Source organism: Sciurus vulgaris, assembly GCF_902686455.1.
Source record: "Sciurus vulgaris genome assembly, chromosome: 1".
Classification (NCBI taxonomy): Eukaryota; Metazoa; Chordata; class Mammalia; order Rodentia; family Sciuridae; genus Sciurus; species Sciurus vulgaris.
The window spans coordinates 8,167,496-8,195,105 of NC_136461.1; the positions used below are offsets into that span (position 1 = coordinate 8,167,496).

Below are 27,610 nucleotides of genomic sequence, written 5' to 3' on the forward strand. Positions count from 1 at the left end.
CCAGGGCCTGCGGAGGGCGGCGCTCCAGGCCTGGCGGCAGGCAGCAGCTCAACCACGGAGACACAAGCCGAGGTGGGTGGGCCCGGGCAGGGGGCCACTCATCCCCACCCAGAGAGGGAGCCAGGCCAGGCGGCTCAGGCGGCCCAGGCTGGAGAAGGCAGGGAGGCGCCACCCGGCCCAAGGCTGTGACCACCAACCTCCTGTTGCGCGTTTGGGGTGGGTGGCAACCCCCTGCGCTACCCCACTGCCCAGGAGTCCACCTGGCCAGGTCAGTGCTGTGGTTTCAGAGGTGCAATCAGGTGGCAGAACGAAGGCCTCAGACATGCGCCACCAGGCAGAGTGAGCAGCACAGCCCTGGGGCACTCCCAACTGCCAGAGACCGGGATTTTTTTTTTTTTTTTTTTTTTTTTTGGTGCTGAGTATCTGGTGGAACTCAATACCTTAAAATTAAGCCTCAAGGACAACGTCTCCTCCCACCGTGCGGCCCAGATAGATGTTTCCAGTGTCCCTTCAGTCCCCTCAGGGCAGCAGACCGGTGGCCACACGGCGTGGTCATGAACCCACCCACGCTGCTGGGTCCACCCCTCCCAGGGGGCATCTGCTTCCCAAGCCCAGGGTTCAAAGATGGGGTGGGTGTGTGCCGAGCTCCCTGCTGCTTGTCAGTCAAGGCAGTTTTAAGGCACAGGGCTGCATACTCCAAATCGTGAGTACCCTATGTCACTTAGGAGTGATGAGCAGGTGTCATGTTGGATAAATGTGACTTTTGACTCCAGCCAGCTGGCCCCTGCTCCACTCCTTCCTGCAGCCACTTCCAGGCCCGGTATGAGCTTGCGAGGGACAGGGGTAGCCTGGGTCTCAGAGTCCAGCCAGAGGATAAGGGCACTGGGGCTTCATTTGCCACCTGGCAGGGGGCCCAGAGGTAGCTGCCTGGTCACAGCAGCAGCGTGTGGCCTGGGCCTCCTCTGTCACTGGAGAGACTGTGCAGCAAGCTGGCAGGCAGGCAGCAGAGGGCCCAGGTCCAGCAGGCCTTGGTGGCCCTGGCTGGTGTTGAGGCCCCACGGCTGGTCGAAGTGAGAGTGCAGGCCCAGGTGGCCTGTGTACCCACAGGGTCCATGCGGCCTGGAAGCTGAGTGGCCTGAGGGCAGCCTGCAGCCTGCTCCGGCTCAGGCCTGGGGCTTGGTCCTTCCAGCAGTGGGGCATACTAGAAGCGGGGCGGGAGGGCGAGGTGCAGGAGGTGATAGGATGGTGATCTTGGCCATCATAGCTGGTTCTGTTCTGGGGGCCAAAAACAGTAAAGAGGAGCTGACAGGACTGTCCTCTCTGCCACATAAACAGGAAACTTGTCCTTCCTGTCCAGGCCACTCTCCACACGCGTTTTAACCCAATTCTCCCGAAGAGGAATGGGGGAGGGGCAGCGGCCTGGGCCTTCCCGGGAGGCCCCTCCCAAAGGGCATAGGCGTGGGGGGGGGCTCCTGTCCGGCTTGCCTTAGACTCCTGGCCCTAGTGGCCTCTGGTATAGCCTCCCCCTTCTTCTCCAGGGTCCTGAAGTCCTGGGCTCAGTCAGCAGCCCAGGGCCATGTCCAGCAAGCTGCCATCACCCAGCTCCAGCAGGCCGGGCTCAGGCGCCTCCTGTGGATCCACTGGGCCCAGTGGCAGACAGCACTGCACAGAGTGCGGCTGGCACCATGGACCCAGGCCCAGGGGACCGACCTTGAGCACTGGCCCAGGCTGGCCAGCAGAGGGCGCCTCATGCTGACCAACACTCCTGCCCCTTGGAAGCAGGTGGGTGGGGTGCAGGGGGGTGGGAGGTGCAGAGGTGACCCTCTGACTGGTTTTAGAATCACCAGCCATGGTGACAGCTGGTTAGAGGCTTCTCTAAGGACCCAACACCCTCATGGCCACCACTGCTACCTGGTTCTTAGATGCCCTCCTGGCTCGGGATGGCAGGCAACTTGGGGTCCATCTGCAAACATTTACTGAGCACCTCTGGGTGCTAGCCCAGCACAGACCTGGCTGCAGAGACCAACGTCCTGGGGTCTCAGTCTGTTGGAGAGACAGACACTTAAATTCATTATGTATCATGTGCAGACTAGGATCAAGAAAGGACATGGGGATGGTAGCAATTTTTGTAAAGTTTTTTTTTTTTTTAATGGAAAAACTAAATATGCTCATTACAGAAAAACTGGAAAACATACAGTAGAAAAAGCTGTCATAATTTTAACTACCCGAAGGTTAACTGTCAGTCTTCTCCAGACCAGAAGCCGTTAGTTCTGACACAGTAAATGGTGATAAGAGGCTAGTGGCCTAGCAGGAGGGCAGGGGCCACTACAAAGCCCAGGCACAAGACATGACACTCCATGCAGTCTGGGGACATGTCATTGAGGGACACAGCCCAGAGGTACTGGCAGGTCAACTAGTGTTTCGCATCATCAGAAGTCCTGTTTCAAAATTCCAGGAAGAATATGACCAATTTCAGAGAGTAAGAAAAACACTGGTTTTTGATTTTTAAAACATAATGGAGTCTGGCTTTGGTGGTTTGCAGAGTTTGCACATAGGCAACTATAGCAATGGCAGATCTGGGGGCGGGTACTTCTTTGTCAGAGTATTTGATGTATCTTCATTCCATTCCTGTCACCAAGGTAAGAGCTCCCATGGCTGATGGAGAAACTTAGGCTTAGAGTACAAAATAGAAGCCAGGTACAGTGGCACAAGATTGTAATCCCAGTATTCCAGGAGGCTGAGGCAGGAGGACTACAAGTACAAGGCCAGCCTCAGCAACTAAGAGAGGCCCTAAATAACTTAGTGAGAATCTGTCTTAAAAGTAAAAATAAAAAGGGCTGGGGATGTGGCTCAGTGGTTAAGTGCCCCTGGGTTCAATCCCTGATACCAAAAAATGAGAGAGAGAGAGAGAGAGAGAAAGAAGAGAGAGAAGAAAGTTGGTACAGGCAGGACTCAGCCCTCCCCCATGCGAGCACACACCCAGGACGCCCTCGCTGTGCCACCTGCAGTCAGTGAGCAGCATGGCAGTCCTGCAGAGAACCTAGTCTATGTGGCACCAGCTGGGGGCTCAGGTTCTGGGGCTAGACCCGAGACAAGTCCTCCACGTTGTGTTCTCGGGGCAGGCCCTGGCGGGTGAACTCTCACCCAGTGGTAGCTGAGGTCCACCCTCTGCCTGGATGTCTTTGGCCAAGTGGGAGAATGGGCAGAGGAAGAGGCAGTGGCCTGTCCTGGCAGTCACACTATTCTCGGGAGCCTTTCCTCTAGGGGCCTCGGGGCTCATGGGCGAACGTGAGGTGAAGGGTCTGTTTGTGAACATGCACGTGAGAGGCCCTGGTGATGCCAGGGGCAAGGCAGGAATCCCACCTGGTCAGCAGGGTGGGTTCTGGTTTCCTCTCTGGCTGTTCCTTAGACCCACAGCTGCTGGACACAGGCCACGGGTCCTGCGCTGCCCCAAGGAACATGGGAGCACAGCTGCGGTGTAGAGGGGACACAGAAAGAAACCACCTGGGCTCAGAGTAAGGAGATCCTGGCCCTGGTGGTCACCAGCCCTCAGGGACCTGGAAATAACCTCCTTGGCCAATCCCTCTTATGTGCTTTCCCACCCACTTCCTCTTCCCATTGTCTCAGCTGTTTCAGGAAAACAATTCCCTGGTCCAGCCACGCCCGTAGTCTCTGAGCCTGGCGATGGGGGAGGGCTGGGCCCACTCAGCCCCTCTGGCCTCTGCAGTGCTCGCCACTTACAGGTGGCAGGAGGGAGCACATGCCATTCTGAGCCCGTGTGTCTTCTCTGACCTGACTCCCTTTCCAGGTGACAGAGAGCAGACCGTCTGCCCCACCCTCCGGTTCTGGTTGCCTTGGCCTGGACAAGGCAGCTGGGTCTCTAGCTGGCTGCCTTCTGGACTGAGAGTGGGCGGGCTTGGCAGCCCTGACACCAGAGCCCTCCAAGGCCAAGAGGAGGCCCCTTGGAGGAGGCTGGGGTACGAGCAGCTGTGCCCGTGGGGGAGGCTGGGGGAGGCCCGTGTCCTGGCTCAGCTGGGCACTCTGGCTGAGTAGGATCCTGGAAGAGCAGTCCCAGGCCCGCAGTCCTGCCCCGCTCCATGGTCACGAGGAGGTCCTGATGCTCCTGGTCCTGAGGAGGAAGTATCTGCGGCGCTGGCGCCTTGAGGCTGAACTCCGCAGGTTGCAGGCTTCCTGGAATGCCAGGCGCCTGGCGGCGGCTTGGCAGTGCTGGAAAGATGCTCGAGGGGTGCAGCAGCTGCCTCAGGCCCTGGTGAGCGGCTTGGTCCCCCTCCTCTACAGGCAGCTCCGCAGCCCCAGGGCACACCTCCTTCCCACCCGCCCTCGGCTAAGCGAGAAGCAATGCCCCCAGTGTGCGCTGCTCCAGGAGTTGAGAGTGGGGCCTTGGGCCAAGGAAGCTGCAGCACTAGCCACCTGAGAGGACAGCCCTTGGCACATCCCTTTCGCCCGGGATCAGAGCTGGAGAGAGGCAGAAGGGCTGGGGCTTCCCTGTCACTCCTCCCCACAGCTCAGGCAGTGGCACCTGGGACAGGCCTGGAGGCTGTGGCGGCGGCGGTTCCTGCAGCTGCGCGTGGCTGGGAAGCTTCGGCAGCGAGACGATGGCTGGGTCCTCTGCCAGGTACGGCCAGGGCCCGCCTCACTCCACCCAGCCAGCCCTCCCAAACCAGCACCAGCCTGGCCATGGCTGAGGGAGGGTCTTCCCTGCTTGCCCCTCCAGGGCCTCTTCATTTTCAGGGGCGAAGGGTCAGTTTGGGTGTAGAACACAAGCCCAGAGACTGGAGCCTGAGATCTGACTGGCCACAGGCTCAGCCCAGGGTGGTGGTCACTCGCTCTGGAGCGGCAAGGCTTGGCCTGTGGCTCGCTGGCTGCTCCTAACAGCCCCGTCGGTGTGGGTCTGGGGCACCCGCCTCCTCACTTGCTGCCCAGCTTCCAGGTTACATGTCCAGTCTATTCTGAGCCTGTGCATTTGACCTGGGGCAGGGTGGACTGGCTGCCTAGGGCAGATGCAGGGGACTCGATGGGGACGGAAAGAGCCAAGTGCAGGTGTCACACTGGCAGGCACAGCACAGGCCTGGGGGAAGTCTGAGACAAACAGTCCTTCCTGCTGCTCTGATTCTAGGCCTTCAAGAAGTGGTGTCAGTGCCTGGCGGCCAGGAGCCAAAGGAGAGGAGCCACCAGCAGCCTGAGTCCCTTGTCAGGCCAGGCACCAGGGGCCCAGGGAGTAGGCTGGAAGCTGCCCAGTCCCTGGCATGGCGGGCTTGGCCCAGAACAGGTGTCCAGCTGCAGCGGTGACTCGCTCCCACAGAATACAAAGCAAAGCTGAGCCCGGCCCTCCCAGGGAGGGACGGTGCCGCACACGTTCGGGCGTGCTGACGGCCCAAGGAGCTCTGTAGGACAATAAAGCCCTCCTCGGTCCCAGCTGCTTCTCTTGCTCAGTCTTTCTTAAAGGCTGTCCCCCACCCCATCCGTCAGCTGGGCTGAGAGGAAAGAGGAAGCCCCCTCTCTGCCCTCAGCAGCTCTGTGGACACCCCCACCGGGTGCAGGCATCCCCCGCTAAGCCAGCCAAGCAGGCAGCCGCCAGGACAGCCCATGTGTGCCTGCCAGAGGAGTGCCCGCAGGGGCTTCTGGGCCACCGTGGGCAGAGGGAGAGCAGCTGGCAGAAGCACCTGCCTAAAAATAAGCCAGGGAGTCTGCAGGGCCTGCTTAGGCCCCATCTTTGCCTCTCGGTTAATAGGACGGGGAGGCCACAGGGCCCAGAAAGCACAAGGGCTAGGACAGCCCTGAACCCTTGAAGGGCACTTTTCTCTCCGGTCCCCGGAACAGACAACTATCTCGAAGAGCATCCCTGCAGGAGGCGAGAGCGGGCAGTGCCCGCGGTCCAGGGGCCTGGCGTGGCCTGCTGTGTGCCAGGCAGGCAGTGAGCTGCCGTGTCACCACAGGTGGAGGCACGGGGCACAGCCCCTTACTCAGCAGACTCTTCTTCCCCATCCTCCATAGGCCCCCAAGTACAGGTTCGCTGGGGTCCCTGGCTGGCTCCTCGGGCTGCCCTGGCATGAGGGCTCACTGCGACCCCCAGTCTCCTCCTCAGGGAGGCGGTGTGCTGCCCACTGCTCCCCCGCGGGGCGGCAGGGCTCCCCACCAGGACCGACTGCTAGCTGGAGCAGGGAGCAGGCTTCCGGGTGCTGCTGCCCAGGCCCAGCCAGAGCCCGGAAGCCTCGCGTCGGCCTGGTTGCCATCATCATGGGGGAGTGGAGGCCAAACTCCAGAGCAACGAGGGAGAGCCAGGACTGCGAGGAAGAAGGCTGGACGCAGCGGCAAGCATGGCTGGCAGGATGCAAGGTCATGGCGCATCCGACGCCCTCCCGCTCTGCGCGGTCCTGTTGAGCAGTTCGAATGTGTCTTCCATCACCTGCCACAGGCAGTTGTCCAGCGGGAACTCATTGTCCACCAGGTTCACCAGGAAGTAGTTGTCGTGGATGTGCTGGATGATCATGCGGGACGGGGACTCCTCGTCATACAGCTTGCCCCACTGCTCGATCCACAGGGCGAAGGCCTCGTCCTACACGTGCACGCGTGGGCACGCGCGCACATGGGCAAGGTCAACAGAGCTGCCCTCGGCTCAGGGACCCACGGCAGCATTCCAAGGGCTTCTGCCCTGCTGGACATGTCCAGGAGCAGAATGAGGCCCCCTCCCAACACTATTCCCGCCTGGCTCAGAAACAAGACCGTGTGTGGACGTGTGGCCTTGAAGGCCGAGTCTGCGGGCCCTGGGGGTGTGGCTGTCAGCCCCGCACCTGGGTCACCTGGGTCACCTGGGATTAGAATGCTGTCTGTCCAGGGTTCTCAGGGAGGGCGGGGCAGGTTCCTGTCTGGCTCCTTTACCTTCCAGAACATGAAGCTGACAGGATCCACCACCGTGGGCTGGATGATCTCTCGCCCAGGGAAGATGCCCCACGTGACAGCGTTGGGTTGCAGCTCAGGGGCGTTGGTGATATTCTCACCCTGAAGAGGCATGAGTGTGGGGAGGCAGGTCAGGCAGAGCATCCACAGCCCTTTACTGCCCGAGACCCTCGAGTTCCTGCCACACTCTGGGCTCAGCACGCCACCACACCTCCGCCTGCCCCTGACAGGCCTACAGCCAAGTGGCACCGCAGTCCATGTCAACCAGAAGCCCAGACCTTATCCTGGGCAGTTTCCTGCCCTCGCTCTGCTCCAGGTAGCCTCTGCATCCAGCTGACAAGACCCCTTCCGCACTCATCTGCTGCTCTCTTCTACCACCTCTATTCTGTTTTCTACACAGCTGTCACTGTGACCTGCCTAAGAAGGCACAGGAGCAGAGCAAGCCACTCCACCACTGGCCAAAGGGACACACCTGCCTTTTGGGGAACGGGCCTGACTCTCCTGCCCCTCCTTGCCCAGTGCCCGGCGTCCCCCAAGATGGTGCAGCTCCATGCCTCTGATGTCCTCCGCCCCCTCCCTGACACGCCCTTCTCCCCATTGGCCAAGTCCTCTGCCTCGCAGGACCTGGGCCGCGCACCTCTTCCCCACTCCTCTCCTGCCTCCCAGGTCTGAGTCCCTCCTCCGAGTCTGCAGCCTCCTCCACGGAACTGCACTCTCCTCCTCGCACTGACTTGCCATTACCATTTACTGGCCTCCCTCACCGAGACGGGAGCCCCAGGTCGAGGTTTGTCTGTCTGCCCTACACGTGATGCCTGGCTGGACCAGCGCTGCGCAGCCACCGAAGGCAGGCAGGTGGTACCGGGGCCGGGCGCTACCTTCACGTCCACGATGTGGTAGTTCACCCGCAGCTCGTACTTCTTCAGCACCTGCAGAAGCACCTCCGTCGTCTCGCGGGAAGTGAAGAATTCCAGGTAGGCCTGTGGGCGGTGGGTGCCGTCCTGTTAGCCCCTCCTCGCCACACGCCCTTGGCCTGTGCTGCTAAGCGTGCTCCACATGGGCCCACCGGCCCTGACCATCCAGGGAGGGGCCCTCACAGCACACGTGCAGGACACCGGGGCACCAGGGTTGGAGGTGGCCTGTGGCTGAGTATGAACTGTGGGGCTGGTGAAACCGGAGGTGGAGGGGACAGCACAGGAGGGTTCAGTCTGGATGGACAGAAGGACATCTGCCACCCCGCTCAGCCACTCAGGGAGAAGCATCTGGAGCTGGACAGAGGCAACCTCTGCCAAGCTGCCCTCCCCAGTTACTGGGCGAGGACGACACTGACATGTTTCTAGCACCTGCAGCTCCCAAGGGTTGAGCTCGGTGGTTCATTTGCTAGAAAGTTCATAATGCTGGAAGGTGTGCACTTCATCCCCAGGAACCAGTGTTGGAGCAACTGGGCCAGCTGCACTGACAGTGGACAGCAGGGCTGGGACCCTAGGGCTGGGTCCAGGGCCCACAGGCCCAGCTCAGAAAGCAGCTCAACTCCAGCAGCTGCAGGAGAAAGGTGCCTGCCAGCCTGAGGCACCAGCCCTGTGAGTGACTGCTCTGAGTCCTTCCCAAGAGCGAAGCGCTTCCCACACTCCCTCCTGTTCCGTCCCGTTATAGAAGACAAGATTGAGGGCCGAGAGGAGAGTCACCGCCCTGGGCTGGCTGACCTGAAGTGTCAGTGCCTGTCCACTCGGCTCCACTCCTTCAAAACGGAGGGCTCAGGAGAGAAAGGCCTGAGCTGTGTCCCAACCTCCGGGAACCCATGGGCGCTGGTCGGGTGGGCAGCCTGCTGCATCTCCACCGTACCTTCTGGAAAACGTAGCCCCCGCTGGGGCCCCAGCCCACCACGGGGTCCGAGGATGGCTTCCCGTTGACGTTGGGCTGCGAGTTGATGGTGAGGACACCGTGGCGGTTCACACGCAGCAGCTCCTCCCTCATCAGGCTGGTCTCGGCTGCCAGGGGCTCGTCGTTCCAAGGCAGGCAGGTCACCTGGCAAGGAGGGTGAGCTGGCTGGCGGCCAGGCGCTCCAGGCCCTGGGTGGGCCTCTCCTGGTCCCAGGAGCCCTTCCCCTAATCCACCTCCATCCCCTTGCTGAGCTCAGCATCCACCACGTGGACGGGGGAGGCACAGGATGGAGCAATGCAGCCCACGGGGACAGGGCCAGGGAGCCAGGGCCCCAGCCGCCTCGCTCACCGTGCGGCCGTGCTGGTTTGGCTCTCCTGAGAGGTAGCGTGCGAAGACATCGAAGACGCTCTCCTCGCTGGACAGCTCCTCCCCCCACATCTTGAGCAGCTCCTCCCGGGGGGACTTACTTTTCAGGTAGAAGAGGTAGTAGTCCTTCAGCTCCCCAAAGGCCGGTGAGGAGGAGTTGCCCCTGGCAGGGAGGCGCCCGAGGTCAGGGCAGGGCAGTTGCCACCACGTGCCCAGGAGGGTACTCCTGTGATCCTGCCCGACTCCTCCCAGGCACAGGATCTCCGGGCAGGAGCGTCTGCAGGTGCTCACCAGCGGCCATTGGGGAACTCGTCCCAGTCCTGGGTGCGGTAGATGTAGCTCTTTGGTCTGGAGGCCCAGAAGATGGGACGCACATCTTCCTCCCGGCGCTTGGGGTGGGCACTGACAGCCCAGGGCAGGGGACGCCTGGCGAGGATGGAGACAGAAAGGACAAGGGACTGGAAAAGGAGGCGGGGGCGCACCACCAGGCCTGGCTTCTCAGACTGACTCTAAACCTCCACTCGGGCAGCTCCTATGGTCCCAGCTCTCAGGAGGCTGAGGCAGGAGGCTCATTTGAGCCCAGGGGTTTGGAGGCCAGTCTGGGCAACAGTAATAGGGAGACCTGGTCTCAAAAACAAAACAAAAACCACTTGTACCAGGTATGGAGTGTCAAAGAATCCCTTTAAGGGGTGCAGTAGAATTCATGCAACCAATCTTTTAGAATCACCAAATTGATGTCATCACCCTGTACTCAAAAACAATGACTTTGAAGAATTTGTGGTTACGTGGCTTTTATCTATCCATATTTACTGTATTAAAAATCAACAGTGGCTGGGTGCAGTGGTGCATGCCAGTAATCCCAGCAGCTCAGAGGCTGAGGCAGGAGGATCACCAAGTTCAGAGCCACCCTCAACAAAAGCAAGGACCTAAGCAACTGAGTGAGACCCTGTCTCTAAATAAAATACAAAATAGGGCTGGGGGTGTGGCTCAGTGGTCGAGTGCCCCTGAGTTCAATTCCTGGTACCAAAAAAAAGAAAGGAAGAGAGAAATTAAAAGTGAGGTGAGGTGCGGTGATGCACACCTGTAATGCCAGCTACTCGGGAGGCTGAGGCAGGAGGATCACAAGCTCCAGGCCAGCCTGGGCAACTTAGGGAGACTACATCTCAAAACAAAAAATAAAAAGGGCTGGAGTCTAACTCAGCAGCAGAGTGCCCTGGGTTCAGAGCCCAGTGCCACAAAGATAAAAGGAAATGGGCCTTGAGCAGCACGTGGCGCTCTCTGAGGACAGAGCCTTGTGTCAGGGCAGCCTCGCGCCACACAGGCTGCACTGTGCCGCCACTGCTGACTCTCCTCCAGGCCTCCCAGCGCCCCCACCCTCACCTGGGGTCCTCAGTCCACAGGCCCAGGCGCTTCAGCACCTCTGTGGTGGCCACCTCGCGGTTGAGAGTGTAGAAGTGCAGGCCTGGCACCAGGCCACTGGCCAGGAGCTCCCGGCACAGGCTCACGGCCAGCTCAACGCCATAGTTGCGGATGGCGGCGTCATTGTCCTTGATGGGCTCGATCACATCCTTGATCTCCTGCGGCACCTCCAGCTTGGACAGCTTCACGAGCTGCCGGAGGGAGGAGTAGCCCTGCCCAAGACACGGGGCTGTGGGGTTACCTCAAGGCCACCTCACCCGAAACACTTCCCCCCTTCCCACCCCCGTCAGGCCTCCCACAACTGCAACATGGTGCTGAGGGACTGCAGGGTGTCCTGGGCCCACCCTGCCTCTGCCACTCTCTGCAGAGTACAGCAGCTGCCCACAGCATCCCTGCCACCAGCCTGGTCAGCCGTGAGCTCCAGATGTGATATCGTGGTGGTCATCTAACCTAGCCAGTCCTGAGACGTGAAATGCAGATTCCCAGGCCCACACGGGGTTTACCACATCGGAACTCCCAAGATGGGCTGTCTCGTGACAGCCAAGTCTGGGAAACACCGATTTAAGCAAAATTTATAATGAGAACTAGAACCCCTTTTGGTGACACTGTCAGTCAGTCAGAATACAACAGGACCCTTGATAGACACCACTGCAGGGCGAGGGGGCAGTCAGAGGTGGCCAGAGCCAGGTGGCCCAGGGCACTGGGCAAGGACAGGCATGCTGTCGAGAGGATGTCCAGGAGTGGCCAGAGGAACCAGCATGTACTCGGCACCTCCCAGAGTCCTGGCCGGTGCTGGGGGCTGCAGGATCTGAGTGCGCTGGCGCCTCACCTGGATAGGGAAGATCCCGGGGAGGATGGGGCAGGTGATGCCCACGGCGGTGCAGGCCTCGACGAAGTGGAAGAAGGTGTCGGCCTCAAAGAAGAGCTGGGTGATGATGAAGTCGGCACCCGCGGTCACCTTCTCCTTCAAGTGCTGCAGGTCGTCCTCAAAGCTCCCTGCTTCGGGGTGGCCTTTGGGGTAACCTGCCGAAAGGGACAATTGTAGGAAGAGACTGGCCCACACCTGCTCTGGCTGAGTTCTGTACTTGCACCTTCCAACGGCACAGTGTGGACAGGTGATGTGGGCAGCCTGTGCCCCCACCCCCGGAGCGTCAGCTCATGGGCGGCTGCTTGGAGTCACTGTCCCAGGTGTGGGGGTGGATTGCTCCAAATGCCTCAGCCAGCCAGGCAGATCAGCCTGCACCATGGCCAGGGGGCATGAAGGTGTCACATTCAGTGCTGGCTGAGCAGCTTCTGGGGTACTGGGCTTGACTTTTATAAACCAAAAATATTGTTTTTGATGTAACACTAAAGTTTGTCAGGGGTCCAAATTTGCGAAGAGTTAGGAACCATGTTACATGCTGTGGTTTGGTTATGAGGTGTCTCCCCAAAAATCCTGTGCCACTGTAAGAGGTGAATGATCAGGTATGGGAGCTGGAACCTAATCGATGGATCAAACCACCTGACAGATGAATACTCTGTCCTGGGTGGTGACTGCAGACAAGGCAGGGTGTGGCTGGAAGTGGCTCACTGAGGGTATGTCCCTGTGGGCTGTATCTTGTCCCCCTGGCTTCTCCTGTTCTCTGGCTGCCATGAGCTGAGTAGCTCTTCTTCTCCACACACTTTGGCCATGACGTTGGGCCCAGAGCAATGGAGCCGGCCAACCATGGACTATGCCTCTAAAACCATGAGCCCAAATAAACTTCTCTAAACGGTTACTGTCAGGTATTTTGGTCAGAGCAATGAAAAGCTAACATTACATGAAGAATTAAAGTAGAGAAGGTTCACTTCAGGAAGTGAAGAGAAAATACAGCACCGACTTTCAACTGTCTAAAGTCCATTGTGGGGAAAAGGATCCAGCTGAGTGAAGCTCTTTATTAGTCACATCCTGACTGCTTCTGATGGCAGAACCAGTATCGGTGCCAACCCTACACAAGCTCCTGGAGGCTAGACGCACTGGAACAGCAGGATGGCCATGTGCCCAGTGTGTGGAAGGCGAGGTTCCGGAACTACCTGTGAGATGGGACCAGATGCCCTCTGGGATCCTCACTGGTTCTGGAACAGACCCTTCCCTAGGGGATTGCACTTGCTGGTGGCCTACTCCAGAAGGCAGGAAGACCACAGACCAAAGAAACTTCAGGGAGAGCCCTGGCTTCCTCTACCAAGCCCGGGAGGACCCTGAGCCTAGCAGGGAGCAGACCCGAGACCTGGGCTGTTGGGAGGCCAAGCTGCTCTGCTATGATAAGGCAGTTCTGTTTCTTAGGCAACCCAGAGTCATCAAAAATGGACATAAAAGATGGGCGTGGTGGCGCACACCTGTTATCCCAGTTACTTGGGAGGCTGAGGCAGGAGAATCACAAGTTTGAGGCCAGCCTCAGCAATTCAGTGAGGCCCTATCTCAAAATAAAAAATAAGAAGGGTTGGAGATTCAGCTCAGTGGCAGAGCCTGCCTGGTTCAATCCCTAGTACTGAAGAAAACAAAACCAAAGAAAACAAACCAATATAAAAGCTGTCGTCTTAGCTAGGCACAGTGGTGCATGCCTATAATCCCAGTGGCTCAGGAGGTTGAGGCAGGAGGATCACCAAGTTCAAAGCCAGCCCTAGCAAAAGTGAGGCCCTAAGCAACTCAGTGAGACCCTGTCTCTAAATACAAAATAGGGCTGGGGATGTGGCTCAGTGATTGAATGCCCCTGAGTTCAATCCCCAGTACCCCCCCCAAAAACAAGCCATTGTTTTAAGGAGTAAAGGGGCAAGGAGATACTCCTAATAGAGAAGCTATTTTTCTAGTAGGAAATTTAAAATCCATATGGCCATAAAGCATACGTATCACCACCCAAACCTAGCCTTGGGTCACGTTGGGCTCTTGCTCACTTCACCACATGCTCTCTCTGTGGTGAGCAGCTTGGTGCCGTCTGACCCACTGATCTTCCCATCACTTACTGTGTGATCAGCGACTGCCCGCTCTCAGCTCTGCGGTTCCTCCACGGTCACTAATACCCAGGACGGCGCACAGGCAGGGCCCAGGCACTGACAGAGTAGGGAAGCGGCGACACCAGGAACAGCTGGAGATGCCGCTTCTCTTCCCAACTCCTTATCAGTGCTTCCCAGTCATGCCTGCCTAGGACCCCTAGGCACTAACATGGGTAACCCGGGAAAAGCCCAAAGTCACCCACAACAAATAATTTTCCTAAAGCCATGTGCTTTTTTTTTTTTTTTTTTAATTCAGATTGCTTGAGATTATTCCATAACATAGCGATTTTGATGTTGATATAAAGATGGTTTGATTTAGCTAGGCATGGTGGCACATGCCCGTAATCCCAGTAATTGGAGTAAAAATCCGAGGCCAGCTTCAGCAACTTAGTGAGACCCTCAGCAACTTCGGAAGGCCTTCTCTCAAGAAATAAAAAGGGCTGGTGATGGAGTTCGGGTACAGCACCCTGTGTTCAATCCCCACTACCAAAAAATATGAGAGGAAACCTGTCATCCCCAGGAAACATCCCACATCAGTCCTGGGGCTTCTTGTGTCCCTGGCCCACGAGGGCTTGCCATACCTGCTCCCTGTCAGAGACGCTGGAGGCCCAATTCCAGCAAGTCCAGGTGGAGGGGAGGCCATGGCATCGGTCTCCTGGCTGTAGCCAGTGGAGCTAGGGTTGAGCCCCCCACTCCCTCTCCTGGGAATCTGGAATTGACCCGAGACCTGTGGATCAGCCGGATACTAGTTGGCAATGAATTAGGTCGTGTGCACGGAAAAGCATAACTGCGGTCTATGGGAGGAAGCAGAGATGGGACCCTGCAGCTCCTTGGGAAAGCTGGTTCCTGACCAGCTGGTTCCATGGCCTAGGGAGGTCTGACACCACTTCCGCCACTTGGGTTTCGGGGTTCCCTGTCCTCTGGAGTCCCCATAGCAAATCTCCTTTGCTGAAGAGGAGAAGAGGGCTGCAGGCAGGCTGGGAGCAGCCAAGTAGAGGAACAAAAGCTCGGGGGTGGTGGCAGGCCTGAGAGGCCACAGGTGACGCGACAAGCCCAGGACAGTGTGGAACTCACCTCTGCACATCCTGCACCAGTGCTGCCCACGCTGGCAGACTCGGCAGCCTCTCGCCCCTTCCCCTCCCTCCCCGCCCAGCCGGATGCTCCCACCACTCACCCGCCACACAGATGTCAAAGTAGTCCCCAAACTCGTTTCGGATGTGCTTCACCAGGTCTGCAGCATAGCTGAAGCCCCCCTCCTCCGTTTCCCACTGGTCACCTATGGGGTCTGCAGGGTGGGTAGAGGTCGTGGTCAGTGGCTCTCACCTGACTGCTCCCTCTAACGCAGGGGCTGTAAGCTCCCAAAGGCAGAGGCCACCTCGGGCCTAGCTTCCTCTTCCTCACCCACCCTGGCTAGGGGTGCAGGAGCCTGCGAGTGCTGCCACTCCACTGAGCGCGGGGACTGGCGGGCCCTCGCCCAGCCCTGCTGCCGCAGAGTGCTTGGGCGCCCTCTCCTTCGCCTCCCGCTCTCTCCTGAAGCTCTGCCTCCTGGGAATTTTTTTTTTTTTTTTTTCCTGCGGTGCTGGGGATTGAACCCAGGGCCTTGTGCTTGCAAGGCAAGCACTTTACCGACTGTCCTGGGAAAATTTTAAATTTATCTCAAGTGAGGCGTGGTCCCATGGTGGGGAGCACGAGGCCACAAGATTCCTCCCAACCATCAGGGTCCCCCTTCCTGTTCTTGGGAGGCCTGATGAGCGGGTGCTCCTGGCCAAGTGCCAGGCCTGTGCTCTGACAGGCAGATAGCAGTCGACAGAACTGCGCAGCCAGGGCAGGGTTATCGGGCACCAGCTCCCCTGACTGGTGGAAGAGGCAGCCACGTCTGTGCAGTGCCCACGGCATCTCTGGGCAAGGAGGAGACCCCGGGCATGCTCAGTATGGGGCCTAGGGAAAGTAAAGGACGGCTCCAGGGACAGGCGAACACTTTGGGAAAGCAAGAACCCAGAGGGGAGGGGTTGCTGGCTCCCCACCTCCCCTCAGCGCCAAGATGTTCTTCAGGCCCAGCTGCTTGGCTTTGTGCAGGTGGCCTGTGATCTCCTCCCGGCGCTGCCGGCAGCAGGTCATGTGCAGGATGGTTTCCAGGCCACAGTAGTTCACAGCAGTGCTGGCGATCATCATGGAGGAGGTCTCCTTGTCTGATCCAGGGTCCCCTGCTGGGTGCCAGGTCACATCTATGAAGAGGGGACCACCTGCTGCCATCTGATCAAACCTGTAGGGGATTTCGTTCTAAAGAGGGGCTCCTGGGGGGGATACCACCCTTCACCTTCCCACAGGGCCTGGGAGCTGAGGAAGCACAGCATGAACGTTAGAGTCAGAGCAGCCTGCTGTCACCTCTCCATGTGGCCACTTATCAGTCATACGATCCTGGGCAAATGACATGATCTCTCTGAGCCTGTTCCTCATTTATAAGATGCGGCAGGTAACAGTCCCTACTTCATAAAGGTTCCCTGAGAAACATGGCAAACGGCTCCACAGCACTCAGTGGGGCCTGGGTGCATGGAGAGCACCCAGCGAGCAACAGCCGCACCCACACTGGTCTCTGCGACTTTAGACACTCTCAGGGTCAGGAGCAAAGACACTCTCAGTGGCAGGCAAAGCCTCATTCTAGGAACAGGAAAAAGAGGGTCAGCAGACACAAGATGCTTTTGTGCTGCCTCCCTGGCCGCAGGACAGCAGCCAGCAGTCCTGGAGAGCAAGGCCGAGTGCCTGGAGCAGACTAGGGGCCTGCACAGGCACCTGTGTCCCAAGCTGCCACAGTGTATTTAAACCTTTCTGTGCCTCTACACTTCATAACCTTGGAGCCACATGTGCAAATGGTAAAAGCCAAACACTTTAAAAATGGAACTGAAACTCATAAACTGCTAACATAATTAAGTTGGCATTTCTAACTTGAGAAGCATGATCCAAATTCCCAATTTGCTGAAAACATTCTCTAAATTGCTGCTTTGTGACTTCCTAAACCACTCATGATCCAGACCCAAGATCTGCCAAAAAATGCAGTCAGAGAATCAACAATTTTAACCCACTGGGGAATGTGTCTAAATCATCTGAGGCTGGGGAGGGACTCTGAGGCAATTGAGAGGTCACAAATCACACAGCCTCTCTTGCCGCTGCTCTTTTCTGCCCCCTCTGGCTGCTTTTCCTGCCGGGTTAAAGGGCAGCCCAGGCCACAGCGCTGACAGTCACCCTCCCCCGCCCCCAGCGGCACCACGGCTCACCTTGCGATGAGGTTAACAGCTCCCTGAGCGGTCCGAGGAGGGAAGAACTCCAGGGAGAACCACTTGTCACCGGATTCCATCCTCCGCCTCATCTTCTCCCTGAGTCTCTCACGCCGCTCGGGGTCCAGGCCGGGGGTGGAGCATCTCGAACCCTCTTTGGAGCTCTCACTGCCACTGCTGCTGCCCTCTGAGTGGGGTCTGGGGCCGCCAGCTCCTAGGCTCAGGTTCTCCATGGCCCGTCTCCTGCTGCACAGGGTGGGGGCAGGAGGCATCAGAGGGCAGGCAGCCAAGCGCCAGGCACATCCAGGCACCTGAGCGGCAGGTTCAAGCGAGGGAGGCTGCATTTCTATGCAGGAAGGACAGAGTGGGCCGGCTGCCCCTGCCCCTGCCCTGTGGCTCCAGGCTCCACAGCTACTGTCTGCACTGCCTCCCGCAAATCTCTGCTCTCTGCTGCTGCCTGGCTCCTTGCATGACAGCCCCCACCCGGCACTGAAACGCACTCCTTCCTTCAGTCTGTGGCTCCTCGGTGACAGCTACCTGATGGAGGGTGGCACAGAAAACCTCACGCTGCCAGCCTCGGAGGCCCACATTCCTAGCGAGGGGTAGCGGAGCCCAGCTGGGAGGACTCTGGCTTTCCGATGGTTCATCTCTGTCAGCTTAGACCCCGAGCGAGCAGGGACGGAACAGAGGAACCTTCCCTTAAGCGGGTGTGCCCAATTGGGCGGAGCTGCGACAAAGGAAGAGCCAGAGCTAAGCTGGGGCCGGCGCAAGGGGCGGGGGCGAGGCTTCCAGGCTCCAGGGAGGGCTGAGGCGCTAGTGAGAAGGCTGATGAAGGAGCGGGGCCTGGAGGGAGAGTGCACATGCTGGATGTTGGTGGAGATGAGGCCCCAGACCTTCAGGGTCACCAGATCCCCCTCCAAAGAAGGAACAGCTCGGGCTGGGGCTGGCCCTGCCTGGAACATCTCCTGTTACAGTTTCAGTCTGTGTGCAGGACGGAAGGGGCCTGGGCTTGAGGCAGCCAGATTTCCCAGGAGTTCATGCTACTTCCAAACAGTCACTGTGTTGCACGTTAGAACCCGACATTGGCTTTATTTGAAAAGGAGCCTGACCCAAGTTCAGTAAGGGCACAGATTTATTTCCAACTGTCTGCATACCTCTGCAGCCCAGGCAATCAGTGACTCCAGAGCCACCACACTCAAAGCCCTGACCAGGGCAACCACGGACAGGCCAACAGGACACAGTGCCACATGGTAGGTTGGTGGGGAAAATGAGACAAATATTTAAAAATGAAACAAAACATGACTCTTGCATAGCAGTGGGCAAACACGCAACGGTGAAACTGGTGTGTGGTGACGTGGAGCAACAGGAACCATCGGTCATTGTGGGGAATGCCCACACCTATTTTGGATCCTGGACTGGAGAACCTCATGGAATCACCACTCCTCTCCTGAGACATCCAAAGTCAAGGAGCTGATTCAGACCAGGGACCCGTGTCCAAAGCTTCCCACCCCTGACCAGCGTGCTCATTGTGATTCTGACCTAAAACTCCAGATTCTCAGTGGGGAGTGAAAAAGTGGGTAAGGGCAGAGCAGCCATCTGGCATTCAAGGGAGTACCTCAGCCATTGCCTCTGGAACAAAACCTGGAGAACAGGGGAGGAAGCTGGGGCATTTGCAAATGATCTGCTCTTTGAAGACTAGCTGCATTCCTAGTATGAACCAGCCACATGCCACGTACGCCCTCCTCAGCCAACCCCCACCGTTTATCTGAAGTGAGGTTCCCATAGCACCTAGGTAACAGGTTTGTCTCCCCTTCTTCCTCCTTGTTATGGTTTAGTTATTAGGTGCCCCTTAAAAGTTCGTGTGTGAAACAAGCAAGAAGGCTTAGAGATGAAATGATTGGGTCATGAGAGCTTCAACCCAATCAGTGCATTAATCCCCTGATAGGAATAATTGGGTGGAGGGAAGGCAGGTAGGGTGTGGCTGGAAGAGGTGGGTCATTGGGGGCCTGCATTTGGGGTGTGTATTTTGTACACGGTGAGTGGAGTCTCTGCTTCCTGATCATGTCCTGGGTAGCTTTTCTCCACCACACTCTTCCACCATGACCAGCTCCAGGTGGTGGAGCCAGCTGACTTTGTACTGAGACCTTTGAAACCCTGAGCCCCCAAGTGAACTCTTCCTCCTCTAAATGTTCTTGTTTCGTCTTTTGGTCACATCAGCAGAAAAGTTGACTAAAACACCCCTAGAGACTAAGACCAGATATCCTGCCAGTGGCATCCCCAGTGACTGCACCCAGTAGTAACAACCAACGGTGCAGGTCCTTACTCCGTTCTCAGAATGCCCCTCTGCCATTCACTGAGCACCCAGACTGTGCCAAGGAGCGGGACACGAAGCCCAGCATCCCCAGAAGGGTGGCGGTGGACGTATGTGCACAGCAGGACGCAGTGGGTACCGGACAGCGGGGACAGCGGTCCCTCACTTCTGCAGGTGTGCGCTAGGGCTGGAAGCCGCCTAGGGTCACCGGGTCACTGGGTCACTGGCGAGGACGCGGTTCCATGCCGGTCCCGGGAGCCTGGATCTCCCCTGGCTCAGGGTCCCTCCATCCCGGGGTCCCTCCTGAAAACGAGTCTTCGCCTCAGCGCTGGGATCGTCGCGGGGGGAGCCACCGGGGGTCACACGAGTCCCGCCGAGGGGTCGCGCAGAGGGGGCCCCCGCGGAGGTGGAAGCGCGGCCTCCAGCGCTCCCGGCCGCCAAGCAGGTCCCGGGTCCCGGGGGTGCTCCCCAGACCCGGAGCTTCCCGGGGCCACCCCGGCCGCGCCGTCACTCACCCGCGGCTCTATGGTGGCTGGGAACGCGGGTCCGCCGCAGAGGGTCAGCGGCGGCGTGGCGCGTGGAGAGGGCGGCGCGGCGCGAGGACGGGGCGGGGCGCGGGCGCCGGTTGCCAAGGAGGCGGGACACGAGGGCGGAACCGCGGGCGCGGGCGACCGGAAGCCCCGCCCCCAACATGGCGGCGCCCAGCGGTCTCGCTGGAAGCTGTCGCTTTACCGTCATGTGACGCGGGCCCTCGCCCCACCCGTCTGCAGCCACTCCCTGTCTCCGTCCCCAAGCTCGAGAAGGCCACGTGACCCTCCCGGGCCAGTCACGTGAGGCGCGGATCCCGGGTGGGAAGGGGTTGGCAGAGTGGTCCGGAGTGGCAGCAAAGGAGGAAGATGGCGGGGTGCAGGGGGTCCCTGTGCTGCTGCTGCAGGTGGTGCTGCTGCTGCGGCGAGCGTGAGACCCGCACCCCGGAGGAGCTGGTAAGAAGCGGGCGGGGCCGGGCTGGGGAGGGGGCGGTTGCTAAGGGATGGCGAGAGGCGTTGCCGGGGGTGGGGCCGAGCCGAAATGGGCCCGCAGGTGGCAGCGGGTGGGGCCTAGGAACCACAGCCTGGGCTCTGGAAGCATCTGCCCTGTTAAACGTGCAAGGCTTTTCTCATAACCCCTCCTTGAAATCTGAAGGAGAATCCAGCCAACTCCAATATTCTCATCTATATTTTCTTTAATTTTAATCTGAAAGGAGTTTTGAATGAAACAAGCCTGTTCAGAATGAGCCCCTTCCACAGGACTTCGTGCACATCATACAGCTGATTTAGTTTATCCAGCCCTCTTTCATTCGCTCACACTTTGTGGGTCACTGACGATCCAGCTCCATCCTGCAAAGCAACCTGGGGAAACTTGAGTTGTGTCCCCATAGTTGACAGGTGCCTTCTTTAGTCTAACATGCTTCCAATTGAGCTATTTTGGCTACTTGGACAGGCCCTTCCGATTTCAGGTTCAGTGCATTATCAGAGGGAGCCTGAGTCCTCTGCCCCCACCTCTAAGCTGGCATTGGACATCTTTGAGGTGTCCTAAAAATCAGAGTGGTTATCTGGAGAATGTATCAATAGAAATGAAGATTCCACTGGATGACTAGATCTCCACCCACATGACTCCTCATCCCAAAAGGTTTTTTTTTTTTTGAGGTCTTGTTCCACTTTGATGGTGGCTCCAGCTGATTTAGAACTAGCAACTGATTTTAGTAACTATTTCTGCCTCCTTCCACTCTTAACCGCTAAAATGGTCTCCCTAATGTGGATCTGTTTTTCTAGACCATCCTTGGGGAGACACAGGAAGAGGAGGATGAGATCCTTCCAAGGAAAGACTATGAGGTGAGATTCTTAGATGCTATGTTGGGTAACTAAAGTAGTGAGTGTGCTGCTCACTTCAGACCAAAGTGATGATTCCAGCCTGAGATGCTCTTTGACCTTCTGTCCTAGGGAGTGAGTGGATAAGAAATGATGTCCTTCTAGGAAAGGGGCTGTTTAACAATCCCTTTTTTCACCTTTACACCTAAGAGGGTCTTGTGTTTCTGCTTTTATGGACCTGTAGTACCTTCACTTAGAGTATGCATTTGCCATTAAACTGTCTTTACAACCTACAGAAACCCAGAGACAAAGCTGCTTGCAGTGTACACTCATAACAGGCATGTGCTCATACCCTGTTAAGGAAGCCTTGCTTTTCTCCTGAGAGAACTTAGTTTTTTTCAAATGATAGTTTCTTGCCCAAGCAGCTTCTTTCTGAATGGTTCTTGATGTAGTTTCCAGTTTCATGTATGGGATTTTATTATTATTATTATTATTATTTTAGTTGTAGATGGACATAATACCTTTGGTTTTTACTTATTTATTTTTATGTGGTGCTGAGGATAGAACCCAGTACCTCATGCCTGCTGGGCAAGCATTCTGTCACTGAACCCCAGCCCCCCATGTATGGGATTCTTAAGAGTGTGTGTTTTTTGTAAGACCAATACTGCTAGAGTGAAATTGACTTATTATCATTTAATCAGTTCATCATGAGTTTTCATAAGACTTTCAAAATGACAAAAAGCACAATTGTATAGAAAATCCTTAAATGATTTACAGAAAGAAGAGAAAAACCTAATTCAAATAAATATGCTATCTTAGTCTGTTCTCCCTGGCCCAACTCGATAACAATTTTGTACTGCTACTTTTATATAATATCTTTTCAAATAGAGAAACAATTTTTTATTGTGCCATGATTTATTTGATCCATCTTTGGTTTTTCCCATCTTCTCTATAATGAATGGCATAGTGGTGAGTGTTCATCTTTTCTTGTCCATCCTTAGCTGCTCCTTCAGAATCAGTTTGAGAAGTGGAATTAATCAAGTGTGTGTTCAGTGCTTTTTTAAATGGCATGTAGACTCTAAAGATCCCATATGTGAGGACAGTAACATACTTGACTACTTTACATACTGTACCTTCCTTTTGCTTTATAGTGTAAACATTAGGATTCGTAGTATAGCATGGAATTTTTTAAACATTTATTATGGAGAATTTCAAACATGTACAAAAATGAACAGGACTGTGTATCGAAGACCCCATCCTCACACACAGCTTCAACATCTGTCAGCTCATTCTCAGCCTTGTTTGATCTCTGTTCTTGTCTACTTCTCCCCATATTATTTTGAAGGAAATTCTAAATATCATATTATATCACCTGTAAATAATTTGTGTATCTCCAGAGGCTAAGTACTTTTTTAAAAAGCATAATACCATTATTCCATCTAAAAGATTAATTATTTCTTGGTATCAAATATCCAGTGTGTGAATTTCCCAGCTTTCATATAAAAGCCATATGTATTTTAAATCGGTTTGAAACAGGTTTCAAATAAAGTCCCAATGTTGCATTTGTTGGAAAACTTTTACATTTTCTGTGTGTGTGTGTGTGTGTGTGTGTGTGTGTGTGTGTGTGGGTGTGGGTGTGATCAAACCTGGGGCCTTGTGCATACTCTACCACTGAGCTATATCCCCGACTCCCCAACCCTCTTAATTCCTTTCTTTTTTAATTTTAATTTTAGATGAACACAATACCTTTATTTTATTTATTTACTTTTATGTGGTGCTGAGGATCAAACCCACTGCCTCATACATGTGAGGCAAGCACTCCACCACTGAGCTACTATCCCAGCCCCACAACCCTCGTAAGTCTCTTTTAATTCACACTTTCTTCCTTTACTTTTTCCCCCATTGTAATTTGTTTTACAACATAATTAGGACTCTGGAATTTTCTACCCTCTGGATTTTGGCTATTGCACCATCATGTTACAGTTCAGTATTCAACTCTGATGGGATGGCTTTTAATGAATCCAAAAGCACTGTATCCACTGGTGTGTTTTCTCACATTTCTTAAGTATTTGGTTCCTTGACGTAGCTGAGGTTGAGAAATTAGCAGAAGACATTCCATGTCATGCTGTCACCTTGCCCTCTCACCATGCTCCCTCAAGCATCCTGACTGTCCTGCCACCACCGAGACATCTTGCAACCTCCCTCCCACGTCTGGGAGCTGGGCCAGCCTCCCCCATTGACCCTGCCTTTTCTGAGGCTCCGTGGCTCCATCCACTAGACTGCACTTGTGTTAGTGATGGGCTCTCTCTGAGCGACGTGCAAGCATATGAGTGCTGTGGGTAGGTGTCCTCTCATGTGAATCCTAGTAGTCCCAAGTAGCCATCTCTGCAGACGAGCTTCTCGAGAGCATTTGCTTTGTGTAAGGGCAAATTCATTCGGGCACTTAATCAGGAAAGTGCTGGGCTTTTACTTCAGGGTCAACTAGAAACCTGTGTTCAAGGTCTTTCTAGAGGGTGCTCTTCTCCCTCCTGCTTCAGGAGGAGCTTGTTGTGCATACTTGACTTTCTTTTTATTGTAAATTGGGTGTCCTAGAAGATGTTAAGAATCCCATTTTGACAACCATTCTCATCGTGGGTGGTTTATAACAATTTCCTATCATAAGTAGTCCTGTTTTCTGTCTTCATGCAGGTTTTTTGAGTCTATATTGCTCTTTTGAGTTAGAAAAAGGTTCTTTTCAGAGAAGATTTGGACGTAAATGCCTCCCCCCTCAGAGCTGGCCACAGCCCTTGCTCAGGCCTGCTGAAGGTGCTTTTGTATGAGATGAAAGTTGCTCTTCGTGGTTGGATTTGGGCTGCGTGCCAACCTCTACTTGTCCCTGTGGCTGATACTGTTTTGTGCATAACCATGAGTGGAAGCCCACAGGACACCTTTAAAATTTTTATTTAAAAAATATGTTAGTTCCTTAAACCAGTGAACAACACATATAGCAGAAATAAAGGGATGTTAATCATAGCAAAGAAGGAATGATCCAGTTTTACTAAATCGTATATTCCCCTGGTACATATTTACAATGTTACATACAACTAGTTTATTTTTAAAAAAAGAAAAGATTCTGGTGTTCTGGGTTGCAGTTGCTTCTAAATGCCCTTTAAGGCAGTACCATTGAGCTATAATGCACTACTTCACAGTTCACCCATTTAAAATGTATAACTCAGTGGATTTTTTCAGTGTTTTCAGAGTTGTGCAGCTGTCCCCACCATCATTTAGAGCGTTTTCATCATTCCAGAGAGAAACCCTGTATCCATTTATTGGTGGGGCCATTCTCTTTGCTCCCGACTCTCCAACCACTGATCCACTTTCTGTCTCTAAAGACGTGCCTGTTCTGGACAACTAAAACCCTTGTAAATGTTTATGGGGCCTTAGCGTAGGAATGAAAGTCCCTTCTCTTTTCCTGCTTAAGAGGTGATGTCCTGAGTCTGAGAAACATCGTGGTTGTAGAGAATGAGCAGGAGAAGAGCTGTGCAGATTTATCAAGTGCACAGGCATCTCAGGGGAGTGAGTGTGCAGTAACCCTGTGAGTCTGGGAGAAGGAAGTGGGTATAGACAATTTCAGAGAAAAAGTCAGTGGTTTTTAGGGGGATGCATGAGCCCAAAGATCAGACAGTTGCCTGGGACAGAGTTTGTCTGGGCTCTGCGAGGATATCAACTCTGGTCTTCCTTCCCGCTGGGTGCACGGACGTCAGCCATCCCTCCCACTGGTGAGATATCTGGGGAAGAAGTAGACAGCATTTGACAGTCACCCAGAGGGTCCAACCTTTAGGCAACTAAGGGAGAGTTCAGAGGACACGCTTCTCTGCCCTGCTGCCTGCACTTTCCAGGTGCTCTCCTGTGGGTCAGAGTCCAAAGTGGCCCCCACGGTAGATAAAACTATTAAGCAGATGATTAATTGACCAATAAATTCTAGATTTGGCATAAAGGTAAGAGAATAAAAAAAATAGTATCTTTCCCTTAACTTAGACCCAACTCAACACATACATTTAATTGTTTGTTTATTTATTGTGCTGGAGATTGAACCTAGCACTCAGGCATGCTCGGCAAGCACTTTATCACTGAGCAACACCCCCAGCCCTTTTTATTTTACTTTGAGACAGGGCCTTGCTAAGCTGACCAGGCTGGCCTGAGTGGCTGGGGTATGGTGTGCACCACTGTACTAGACTGCAGCGCACATTTCTGATACCATGTATATGTGGCTTGTTTCCCCACATCACCAAGTGAGCGATTCTCCAGCAGACACCAGCTCCAGGGTGTCCTCTAGTCCTGTTCTGGCACTGTCTACCTGGAGATGGCATCAGACCACAGGCTGGGGTTGCCCGGAAGACGGCGCCTTCCCCAGACGTTGGTGTAAGTGATGAGTTCCTGCCACTACCTCTTGGAGTTTGATGGATTTGCCAGAACTGCTCACAAAACTCAGGGAAATGCTTTTTACTTACTGTTTACCAGTTTATTAGTAAAGGTTATAATAAAGGGTACAGATAAGCAGCCAGATGGAGAAGATGTGTAGGGCAAGGCGGGGGGAAGGGCTACAGGCTCCCATGCTCTGGGTGAGCTGCAGCAGGCAGGAAGCTCTCCCAGCCCAGTGCTGGGCTTTGCTTTGGAGGCCGCATCACGGAGATGGCCACTGGTGATCAGCTTAACCTTCAGTTCCTCACCTCCCCAGAGGCGGGTGGGAGATGCAGGTCCAACCTTCTAACCATAGCTCACTCTTCCCGGTGCCCAGCCTCCTCCTGACGCCATTGAGAGCTGCAGCCACTATTTCATTAGAATACAAAAGATACTCTGCAAGGACAGAGACCACATGTGTACCTCACAGTATCACAGAAAATGTTGCCTTCTCAACATTTAAATTTTTCCATTTGTTCCTAGAATGCAATGTCACTTGGTTGATTTGTAAAAAGTTTGTGTGTATAATGTGTGCGCGCGCGCGCGTGTGTGTGTGTGTGTGTGTGTTTGATCACTCATGGATGAGTCCAGTTTCCTGGCAGAATTTCTTTACTGTTTTCTTGTTTTGTAGTGAGAAAAAACAATTTTTAATATAACAGCACACCTTTTGAGATGTGAGAATTTCAAATGATACCTGAATGTGAATATTTAAAATGTCACCTAACAGATGTTTTCCAAGATGTTTCGCATTATATGTGCTGAAGAATAAATCCTAATTTTCTAATCAAAATGGGATTATATTATACATTTTCTTAACCTCTTGCTTTATTTTTATTTTTTATATTTACTTGGTAATTTTGGGGTATTTCTCATCTCTGTCTTGTGAAATTACTATATTTTATTGCTACATAGTCTTCATACATTTGGATGTACAATAATCGGTTTAACCAGTTGCCTGTTGCTACTCCAAGGCTCTTATAAAAAAGGAATTGGGACTTGCTCCAGGTAGTCATGTAGACGGAATAAATTGTCACACATTGCACCTGTGTTTGGCTGACTCAAAAGTATTGCCTGGGACTGTCGCCACTAGGCCAACGTCCAGCTTGTTCATTTGTTGACGTGGCTACAGGAACAGGTTCTGGGAAGGAGAGAGCATATGGCAGACTATTTTTCTTTGTTGACAAACTGCTGCCACTTTTATAAGACATCAAAACAAAATCATATCCTCTGAATTGTTTCTTGGCATGTCCGTGGCACACCTGCAAATCGTGTCTGACACGTGACTTCAGGAACACAGCCTAAGCTGTAGGAGCTGGCCTGAATCTGCGCCTCTTCTGAACATAAACTGGAATTTCCTTCTAAAAATAGTCTCCTTGTCAGTCCGTCTTGTGACCAACCTCATTTTTATAGAAGCTACTTATAAAAGATGATTAAAATGGGTTGACTTTCTGGAGTAACTTGATTCTGGTTAATTGAGGCTTTTGTTCACATCACATAAAGTCCACTGGGCCAGGCTGATGAGAGCTGAGGTCCTTATTTCATAGAAACAGAAAGCTTAGAAACACATGACTCGGATTCCTCCCAGAGCACGCAGCGTTAACCTGGAGCAGTGCTGCCAAGCCCCCCAGGCCTGCAGACCCCCTGACAGTGCAGGCTGAGGCGCAGGCCGGACAGCTCTGAGGTCTTGCGTTGCCATCAAGACAGGCCCCTGCTCCTGCCCACCTTCCAGTCACGTAGCAGGAACTTGAAGTTTGGTCCCTCTTTAGGTTTTGATAATTCTTCCTATCTAGATGTGACTTTCTTGTTCATGTGTCCTTCCAGAGTTTGGACTATGATCGCTGTATCAATGACCCTTACCTGGAGGTTTTGGAGACGATGGATAATAAGGTGAGTCCCACAGTTCTTGGTCTCTTGGAACTAAGTAGGCCCGTTTATCTTCTCCAAGTCCTCCAGTAAATGTCCTTACCCCTTGGTCTTTTAACTTTTTCATGAGATGTTGGCATTTGATTCTCTAGACCTTCCTTGTGCCAACTAGAGTGCCCAGCCCGGTACGGGTGGTCATTTTTGCATTTGAAGCAGCTGAGATACCAGACATCCCCCTCACATGGTTGCTGTCCCCATGGAGTTGAGTCTAGAACTGGTCGGTCAGG

At 54.6% G+C, this 27,610-nt stretch overlaps 3 protein-coding genes across 8 annotated transcripts in view; 2 read left to right on the forward strand and 1 right to left on the reverse strand.

Moving 5' to 3' along the window:
- Window positions 1-3,044: 3,044 nt before the first annotated feature.
- On the forward strand, window positions 3,045-5,616 carry LOC306663066 (uncharacterized protein). The gene is made up of 3 exons (XM_079143411.1): window positions 3,045-4,270; window positions 4,526-4,636; window positions 5,138-5,616. Exons 1-3 carry the CDS (start codon window positions 4,118-4,120, stop codon window positions 5,339-5,341), a joined length of 468 nt encoding a protein of 155 aa, XP_078999537.1. The 5' UTR covers window positions 3,045-4,117; the 3' UTR covers window positions 5,342-5,616.
- A 407-nt stretch (window positions 5,617-6,023) lies between these two features.
- Window positions 6,024-19,787, reverse strand: MTHFR (methylenetetrahydrofolate reductase). Of its 2 annotated transcripts, none has more exons than XM_079142991.1 (12): window positions 19,689-19,787; window positions 16,863-17,108; window positions 15,615-15,853; window positions 14,765-14,875; window positions 11,411-11,604; window positions 10,543-10,793; window positions 9,454-9,588; window positions 9,145-9,325; window positions 8,758-8,940; window positions 7,794-7,895; window positions 6,901-7,020; window positions 6,024-6,577 (listed from the first exon to the last, which is right to left on the reverse strand). In XM_079142991.1, exons 2-12 carry the CDS (start codon window positions 17,093-17,095, stop codon window positions 6,359-6,361), a joined length of 1,968 nt encoding a protein of 655 aa, XP_078999117.1. In that variant the 5' UTR covers window positions 17,096-17,108; window positions 19,689-19,787; the 3' UTR covers window positions 6,024-6,358. The 2 variants fall into 2 exon arrangements, with proteins under 2 accessions (XP_078999117.1, XP_078999116.1); XM_079142990.1 differs by lacking the exon at window positions 19,689-19,787 and adding an exon at window positions 17,400-18,250.
- A 67-nt stretch (window positions 19,788-19,854) lies between these two features.
- Window positions 19,855-27,610, forward strand: part of CLCN6 (chloride voltage-gated channel 6) — a 29,120-nt gene continuing 21,364 nt past the window's right edge. For 2 of the 5 annotated variants that reach the window (XM_079103258.1, XM_079103260.1), the window contains exons 1-3: window positions 19,855-20,156; window positions 20,985-21,044; window positions 27,282-27,347. In XM_079103258.1, coding sequence (XP_078959384.1) covers window positions 20,070-20,156; window positions 20,985-21,044; window positions 27,282-27,347 — 213 coding nt within the window. In that variant the 5' untranslated portion in view covers window positions 19,855-20,069. Of the gene's footprint in view, window positions 20,157-20,309; window positions 20,842-20,984; window positions 21,045-27,281; window positions 27,348-27,610 lie in introns of those variants that run through there. The other 3 variants (XM_079103256.1, XM_079103257.1, XM_079103259.1) reach the window with 3 other exon arrangements.

What these genes read in the sequence shown, in the direction of transcription:
- LOC306663066 (XM_079143411.1), top strand. Translation starts at nt 4,118, where the DNA reads ATGCTCCTGGTCCTGAGGAGGAAGTATCTGCGGCGCTGGCGCCTTGAG. An exon ending in AGCAGCTGCCTCAGGCCCTG is followed by an intron (nt 4,271 to 4,525) that starts GTGAGCGGCTTG and finishes TCCTCCCCACAG; the next exon opens with CTCAGGCAGTGGCACCTGGG. An exon ending in ATGGCTGGGTCCTCTGCCAG is followed by an intron (nt 4,637 to 5,137) that starts GTACGGCCAGGG and finishes CTCTGATTCTAG; the next exon opens with GCCTTCAAGAAGTGGTGTCA.
- MTHFR (XM_079142990.1), bottom strand. Translation starts at nt 17,824, where the DNA reads ATGTTCCAGGCAGGGCCAGCCCCAGCCCGAGCTGTTCCTTCTTTGGAG. An exon ending in CAAACCAGCACGGCCGCACG is followed by an intron (nt 8,941 to 9,144) that starts GTGAGCGAGGCG and finishes CCTCCTTGCCAG; the next exon opens with GTGACCTGCCTGCCTTGGAA. An exon ending in TCAGCTTCATGTTCTGGAAG is followed by an intron (nt 6,578 to 6,900) that starts GTAAAGGAGCCA and finishes GTGCACGTGTAG; the next exon opens with GACGAGGCCTTCGCCCTGTG.